Source organism: Echinops telfairi, unplaced genomic scaffold, assembly GCF_000313985.2.
Source record: "Echinops telfairi isolate 266 unplaced genomic scaffold, ASM31398v2 ScPeMD7_22;HRSCAF=79, whole genome shotgun sequence".
Taxonomy (NCBI): Eukaryota; Metazoa; Chordata; class Mammalia; order Afrosoricida; family Tenrecidae; genus Echinops; species Echinops telfairi.
This window is the reverse complement of record NW_022103919.1, coordinates 7,170,979-7,179,860: the sequence shown is the minus strand read 5'-3', so window position 1 is coordinate 7,179,860 and position 8,882 is coordinate 7,170,979. Positions and strand designations below refer to the sequence as shown.

Here is an 8,882-nt window from a genome sequence, read left to right as displayed (position 1 = left end):
CTCAATCGGTGTGATGAATTTTCTTCTGTTTCCTTCCCGGACTCCTATTCATGGCAGAACATTTGCTTTCGCTATTTTGGGGCAGGTAGACTCATTCCCAAGGAGCCCTGGTTGAGAAATGGCTAGATGCTCAGCTGCTTGCTGGAAGATTGGCGTTTGAATCCCCTCTGCTGCTCAGCTCAAGAAAGATAGCCGCGGCCATCTGCTTCCCTAAGCCCTTGGAAACCCAGTGAGGTTCTGCCTTTTCCTACAGGGTGGCTGTGAGTGGGAATCCTCTCCAGTGGTGCCTTAGGTTTGGCTGGGTTTAGAAGCACTCACCATAATGTGGAGGGCTCATCTGGTTTTTCGAACTCACTATTTAAATCAGAAATTTTGCATTTGAACCCTATTTTTATCACTGCCTTTCATTTAACTAGTTCCAGTAAATGTGCTATGGAGCCTGGTAGTGTAGTGGTTATGCATTGGGCTGCGATCCTCATGGTTGGCAATTCAAAACCACCAGCAGCAGCTCCTCAGGAGAAAGACTGGGCTTTATACTGCCATAAATAGTTACTGTCTTGTAAACCCACAGTGGGTCACGATGAGTCAGCATTGACTTGATGGCAGTGAGTATTTTTGAGTTTTTATGTTTTATTATTTGTAATTTAGAGCATGCTAAACCAAAACTAAAAATCGACTGCTGTCAAGTCGATTCCAACTCACAGCTACCCTGTTGGACAGAGTAGAATTGTCCCTGTGTTTTTCTGTGTTTACAAGAATAGAGAGCCTCATCTTTATCCCAAAGAATGACTGATGGTTTCAAACTGCGGACCTTACAGTTAGCAGCCCCATGCATAACCACTACAGCACCAGGGCTCCTTGAGCAGATGAAAGCTCATTGCATTTGGATTCCAATAGTTTGAGCTACTTTAAAAGCAGATTTTGTCAAGATATAAGCTATCTATAGGGAAAAGGTTTGTTAAGCTTATTTTATGGTTATTGTAAGGACATTACTTCACCTCCTTAAGATACTTTCCCCTCACCACTTGTGCTTTCTGTAGAAACATCACAGTTTGAGCTAGAACGGTTCTTGTTTATCAGAGGAGGAAAGGAAATACCTAGGACCATGTAGCCCCTGTTAGCTAGCAGTAGATCCCAGGAGCACATTTCCAATAAGACTCTTAGGAGACACTCTTAATCTAGGCTAATTAAATTTACAAGGGCCCTGTGTGACAGCATGGGGAGGTTCTTGCTTGTTTAATATGTCTATAACGGCATTACTTTAAACATTATCAAGTAAATCAAGGATTCTCCAATTCTAATTGGTCTTTCCCCCAAATCATTAAGAATTGTTGAAATATTCCCAAGTACAAACATAGCGTGTTTCACTGTGCTTCCGAGACATTGTGTATTTTACAAGTGCGTGTGTGTAAAATGCTGCCAAACGGGCAGCCCCACACCCAGGATGTCTGTTGGCACCCCTTTCCTACAGCATGTGCCCTCTTTGAATCTCTGTCTCACTTGGACAGTTCTCACAGTATTTCAAACCTTTTAATGCACTGGGTAACCGCAAAGTTGCTGCGCCTCACTTCGTTGCGATGCTTCTGGAGCCCAGCCTCTGAGGCATGTCTGTAAAGACGGAGTGAGGAGGGAGCCCTGGTGGCTGCTAACTGAATCGTTGGGCGTGTTGGGCCCATCCAGCGCCCTGTGAGAGAAAAGACCTGGCAGTCTGTTCCTATAAAGAGAACTAAACCCAGACCAAACTTACTGCCGTCGGGTCGATTCTGACCATCCAGGGTAGAGCTAGCTGCCCCTGTGAGTTTCTGAGACGCTTAGCTCTTTTTTTTAAAAAATTATTTTATTGGGGGCTCGTACACTTATCACAATCCATACATCCATCCATTGTGTCAAGCACATTTGTGCATTTGTTGCCCTCATCATTCTCAAGACATTTGCCTTCCACTTTAGCCCTTAATATCAGTTGCTCATTTTCCCCCTCCCTCCCCACTCCTTCCTCCCTCATGAACCCTTAATAATTCATAACTTATTATAGTTTTGTCATAAGTTACACTGTCTGATGTCTCCCCCCGAGACTCTTAACTCTTAATGGGAGTAGAAAACCTCCTCTGTCTCCGGAGGAGCACCTGGTGGTTTTGAACTGCTGACCTTAGTAAGCTACCAGGGCTTCTTCGTAAAAAGGACAGCCTGGAGGAAATGCTATAGGCAGCCTTCTCTGTCATAAGAGTCAACTGAATTGAAGACAGACAACAGCAAGAGGTAATTAGTAGGCATAATTTATTAGAAAGAGCTTTAAATTGAGAACTGACAGAAAAAAATCTTAGGCTGTTCATAGAAAGTAGAAGGCTGAAATGAATAGCAGAATTGGAATAGAGAACATTGTTCTCAGAAATCCAGAGAACATTGAAATAGCTATTGCTACCAAGTGACACTTCCCAGCAAACAAAAGCTACCTCCCACCTCCACTCCCCACGTAAACACTCTCATTCCCCCTAGTTGTAATATGTGGATGTTGAAAGAATAGATTGTTTTACTTCTTCCATTTATTCTGGTTGGTAAGTGGGGAAATGATCTTGGATAGAGGAATCACATTAGAACTTTTGATAAGTTGCATTTTGAAATAGCGTTGTTTCTGTGCCACAGACATTTGGAGAGAAGTATGTTTATTGAAATGTATTTTTGTAGAAAATATTACAGAACCTGTAATTGAAAACTTATGGCAGTATTTTGGGCGTGATGTATTCTTAATGTTAATTTGTGGATTCTCTCCGAACTCCCTTCTGCTGTTTTAGAACCATTGGCTGAGTGAATGTTTTATTTTCTAAGAGTCTTTTCAGATCAAAATTGTGTTTCATGGAATGGAGTATTTGGTGCTTAAATAATGTATAAATCCAGTTGGACAGGAGCTGCCTGTCAGTTTTATTAACGTTGACCCTTTCTCCCATTATAAAGATGGTTTGGTAAATATTTAATGGGCCCCTTATAGATCTTGACAGTTGGAGCTGTGTTCCAGGAAACTGGGGTATGCATACCATATATGATTAACAAATGTTGCTTAATCATTATGAGTCAGTTTTCAAGGACAGATTGTGTTTGGGGGAATAGGAGTCCTACCACCCGCATGTGCTCTTAAAGGTGCAATGTACGTGGAGAGCATCCGAGAAGAGCAAAGACTGGGAAAAAAGAAGACCTTTAAAGACCAGACAGTAGTTAGCGTGACTTCTGCTGTTTTGTTTTGTGTGTGTGCATGTTTTGATTGTTGGTGCGAGGTGATCAAAATCAAGTGATCAAAATGATGCGAGGTGGGCAAAATCACCCTGCCACCCTGCATCATTAGCAGGACTCCTTCACTCCAAGAGTCAGCAGGGCTGGAATGGCTGAGCTTGCATGGACTCTAATAAAATACAAAGAAGAAGGAGAGACTATTCCTTGAGCCAGGACAGGGCTTCTGCCAAGCTGTCTTCCCCTTTAATTCCATAAAGCTCCATGCATATTGCACTCATTGCAAATTCTGGTGGGGAAGATCGAAATCCAAGTAGCTGACATTTTGAAACATTGTCTTTCAAACTTGTACAATCCCTTGTTTCCATTGATTTCCCATTGAAGAAATCTGTAGGAGAAAAACAAATTTGAGCAAAATTCATTGGTCTAAGATGAGTTATTAGAGCTAAGTTTTGCCCTCCCCTTCCCACTTGGAGAAAAGCTCCGTTTGGTTTGTTTTTGTTATGAATGTGACATATCTTTGCCTTGTGTTGTGCAGCCATCAGGCTCCCACAGCAGGTCCACCGAGTAAATCAAGAGCCTGTTAAAAAGCAGTGTGGGTGCTCCAGACACAAACATTTCCGTCTTCTGGGTCACCGGGTATCCTTCTTTTTATGGCCATTTTCAAGTGGTTTTTGTTTCCTTCACTCTGATTTATGGGTGGCCGGCCCAATGGCTTTAGGTGAGACCATTTAACTTTCAGGCCCATCTTAGCCTTTGCCCCCAGCCTTTTTATATGGTGCTCACCAGTTTCATTACCGTGAGCCTTTATGCAGCTGACTCGGCACAAGAAGTCTCTGCCTTGAAAAAGAGCATTTTGAAAAGAAATGGATTCTGTGCTTCATAATGAATTACTATTTGTATTTTTAGTTAATTCTAGATAAATGTTTGAAAGACCTTGCTTAATTTGAGAAGAGAGGAAGAAACATATTGGATGTTATAAATGGTCTCAATCCAAATTCTTAGGTTGGCATTTTCACATTTGCATGTTTTATTTTCATCTGTTCAAAATTGGGATACCTTTCAAGGATGATTTTATTTTAGAGAGATTTATGACAACTCTATCTAAAATTAAAAAGGGGGGATTAAATAAGGAAGGTAAGAGTCATTGTCACACATCATATTGGATCTAAGCTTCATTTGGCAATGAGTGAGGATGATGGGTTGTTTTTGAAAAGAAAGATCCTGATGGCAGGGGGTAGAGAGATTGACTTGGGGGTGGGGGGCACAAGAGGACTGTCTCCAGCAAGAGCAGTTTTCTATACCTTGACTGCGGAGGCAGTTATCTAAGCAGAACTCACCAAACTGTCCTCTTAAAATGTGTACTTTTTATTTTATGCAAATTACATACAGCTCAGTGAGAAGAATTTATTAAAGAGCCCTGTTGCATCTGGAACTAGACAGTCTCAGTTTCTTAACCTACAGACCACTTGAAGGATAGAGGAGTAGAAGGATCTGTCTTGTGCAACCTAGTCTCAGAAGTTTGTCTGGCAGCAAACTCAAGCCCATTTAAATCAATTGGCCTCCTTACCTCCATAGTATTCCAACTCATGGAAATGAAAATGGAATTAAGTTCTCTACCCAGTTCAGTAAGCCATCTATTTACACCACAAAGTGCCTGGTATAAAGTTCTTTCCATATTTTAACTGATGTCTTACTCATCCCTGGCTACTTAGTGGATTGCTTTCAGTTTTTCATTATTATGCCATGCAGCAATGAACAACCATATTCGTGTTTCCCCCCCTTTTGTTTGATTCTTCTTCTTAGTAGATCCTTTGAAGTCGAATGCTAGCAGCTATGTTTGAAATTATTTAATACCCCCTGCCCTCCTTTTGCTAATTTTTATCTCAACCCCTCTGTATTTTTCTCCACAGTTGCAGTACCATGCAGGGCTGGCATCGGGCCTTTTGAATCAGCAGTCCCTGAAACGTTCTGCAAACCAGATGGGCGTATCTGCTAAGCGTAGACCAAAGGCTCAACCTACGACGCTTGTCTTACCGCCTCAGTGAGTAATGGGTTTGAAAAAGGACCTTTGCCCAGGCTGAACTCTATACTCTGTACTGATTTCTAGCCACTGGAAGGCTATTTGACTTGTGAAATTGTTTTATTCTCTTAATAAGGTAACTTAGAATGAAAAACCAAGCATGAACTATTTGGCATCTATCTTTGAGGTGTGGGTATCGTGCAGTTCATCTTTTACACGAGACTTTTCCATCTAGGATTTTAAGGTACCTCCGATCTTATTTGTTTACTTACCACATTCTCAAAGTTGGCAGAACAAAAGGGCAGTCTTTCTTATTTTACAAATGAGCCAGCTGAGGAACACATTTTAACAAGCTGTAGACCACCTGCAGAATCTGGTGGATTACGGGAGTGTGAGCTCAGTTTTTTTCTCTTTAAATGATAATGCTTATGTTTTCCCTTTACCACCACCGCCATTGTCAGGATAACCAATATGACAAAGTTCATCTAGTGTGTAGATTGAAGAAGTTTTCACACATATACACACCCATGTAGTACCACCCAGATCAAGATTCATAACACTTCCAGTTTCACGCAAGGATTTCTCATTATTTTCCTAGTCTGTACCTGTTCTTCCCGCTTCCCAAGTGTATCTTAAAAAACAATTTTGCCTCTTCTTTGACATCATCTAAATATATTCTTCAAACCAAACTTACTGCCATCGAGCTGATGCTGACTCAGCAGCCCTATGGGACAGGGTGGAACTGCCCAGGGTAGAGTTTCCAAAACAGTAACACTTTATGGGAGTAAAAAGCCCTGCCTTTCTCCCAAGGAGTGGCCGGTGGTTTTGAACTGCTGACCTTGGGGTTAGCATTCTAATGTGTAACCACTACTCCACTAGAGCCCCTCTAAATTGAACCATCTCATAGGTAACTAGTCATGTTGCCTTTGTTTGTTTGTTTCTCTCAACCAAATGGGTTAGAGTCATCTAGATGGTTCTGTTTGTTGCTGCGTCGTATTCCTTTGAATATGCCCCAAATGCTTTTTGTCCATTTGCTTGTTGATTCACTCAGTGATGCGGACTCAGAACTGTGAAAGTGCCTTTTCTTGCTGGCAACTTGTGTATCAATTTGTGTACCTCCCTCAGTGGGGCAGTACTCCCCCAAAGCTGGAGTCGGACTTTAAACTTACTCCATAGTCTGCCCTACTCTTCTGTTGTGAACTACATTGAAAAGCTTCCAGTCTTGAGGAATATTTGCAGGTAAAACCAAATCGTGTGCCTTTGATCAAGAGCTCTCATTTTATTTTGTTTGGCTAGCTAGTATTTATTGTGCACCTGCTTTGTGCCAAGCACTGCTTGAGACTCTGGCCGTGTAGTCGTGACCAAAACAGACATTGTCTCAAGCTCATGAAATAGTTTGCCTACACTGATAAAATAATTTTACAACCATTAACAGTCAGGCGACGATTGGTGGTAGGAAAGAAATAGGTTGGCAGGGAATAGGAGAAATTGTTTCAATAGGGCAATCAAAGACGGTATCTAAGGATACAACGTTAGGCAGGGACTTGAGAATGAAGAGCTAGTCCCTTGAAGGAGCTAGGGGATGGGTATTCCGGTAGTGACTCCTCTGGTGTCTTCCCTTGCCGGTGAACACTATTAGACCACTATCTCTGTGATTTTCCAGTTTCCTTCATAGTTAACATTTGCTTCCAAGATAAAATCAACAGACCTGACCAGCCCGCAGCCGTTATTTTCATGTGTGCTGCATGCACAGGTACAGTCTTTCTCAGAGACGACAGGAACAGCTGCTCTTAGTGATGTAAGAACCAGAGGGTCTCGCTATTTAACATACAACACGCTGAGGAACATTATTCCGTCTGTTGTTTCTTGTGTGTTGATTTGGTGATTCTGCATATCCCAGCTTCTAGCTCGCTCAAGTCTAATGGGCCTTGTAACTTGTCACTTTCCCGGCATGGATTGTCCACTGAGGCAAGAGGTTTGGTGAGAAGTGAAAGGCTTTCTAATGGTCCCCTAAGACTGGAGCCAAAAAGTGTATGTTGCGAACTCTCTCTTGACAAAAGTCAGTTCTCAGTCCATCTGTTCACCATTTGTTAATTTGCATCGGCTTGAAACCTGTTTACAGGTGACATGCTATTGTGAGGACACTTAGAAACTATTGTAAGCACCAGGGCAATCAACAGACTCTGCTCTCATGCCAAAAAACAAAAAAGGTGTTCCCAACTGTCATTATACATTTATAAGAAATCACTCAAAATACTTCGTTTCAAAGAGAACATATTTACTCTGCCCTGAGAATACAGCTTTGAAATGATTTCCTATAATTAGTAGCCTATCTCCTGTGAAAATCGATTGCTGACTTTTCACAACATTGAGCTTTCTGGACTCAGATGATGCTGGATTCCCTTCATGGAACTGCTGCCCAATAAGTAGGATCTATATCTGGAAGAATTCTTTATGCTGTTATGAATTCTTTATACTTTCCTTAAGTACCTACCATGTGCTGCTCATTATGTTGAAGTGTCAGGGATAGAAACACGGGAAAGATAATCGCTCACCTAATTTGGTTATAAAAGGTTTTTTAAAAGGCAACATAAATAGTACATTAGTACACTAATAATGAAGAAAAGATAACACAAAAGAAAAGATAAAAAAAAGCACTGTTAATTATTACTGAAAAATTCTCTTAATGTTTTAGTGTTTATTGACTATTTCTCCTATTTTGAAAATCAAATGGACCTTTCAAAAATATTATATTACAATATTGTTCTGTATCAAGCCCTAATATTTATATTATGTATATTGTGATCTCTGAGCTTTTATGTGTACCCACCCATTAATTGTCCATGTTATGGCTGTGTTCTCTGGAAGACTACACATTTTCACATTCTTTCTGACAAGTGATACATGACTATAACAAGATCTCTCTGAGCTATCATGAAGGAAATCCATTGAGTTTGCGTATAAAACAATGCTTATATTCTCCCAGGTTACTGTTAGTTATCTATTGCTGTGTAACAAATTGCCCCCAAACTTAGTGGCTTAACAACAATAAGCATTTATGATCTCTCACATTTTCTGTGGTTTGGGAATCTGGGAGCAGGTTGCCTGAGTGATTATGGTTTGACCTCTCACAAGCTTACAATCAGGTATCGACCAGGGTATTAACCAGGTTTGACTGAGGTTAGAGAACTTCTGCTTCCAAGATTACCCACTCACATGGCAGAGGTCTGTATTGTGATAGAAGACCTTGGTTCCTCTCCATGTGGCCCTCTCCAGTGACTTCTTCAGTGTCCTTGCCACTTACATTAACAATAGAGTGAGAGAGAAAAATCATATCATTGTGTGCTCACCTCCCTGACGCGATCGCTGAAGACAAATGGGTGCATAAGCAAATGTGGCAAAGAAAGCTGATGGTGCCCGTCTACCAAAAGATACAGCGTCTGGGGTCTTAAAGGCTTGAAGGTAAAAAGTGGCCATCTAGCTCAGAAGCAACAAAACCCACATGGAAGAAGCACACCAGCCTGTGTGATCACGAGGTGTTGAAGGGATCAGGTATCAGGCATTATCCGAATAAAAAATCATATAGTGAATGAGGGCGGGGGATTGCGGAGTGGAGACCCAAAGCCCATTTGTAGGCCAC

At 41.4% G+C, this 8,882-nt stretch overlaps 1 protein-coding gene across 1 annotated transcript in view; it reads left to right on the top strand.

Annotated features, from left to right (window-relative positions):
* MED27 (mediator complex subunit 27) overlaps positions 1–8,882 on the top strand; it is a 253,701-nt gene that overhangs the window by 84,447 nt on the left and 160,372 nt on the right. Inside the window, exon 3 of the mRNA XM_004713238.3 lies at positions 5,133–5,263. Within this exon, the coding sequence (XP_004713295.1) occupies positions 5,133–5,263 (131 nt within the window). The remainder of the gene's footprint in view (positions 1–5,132; positions 5,264–8,882) is intronic.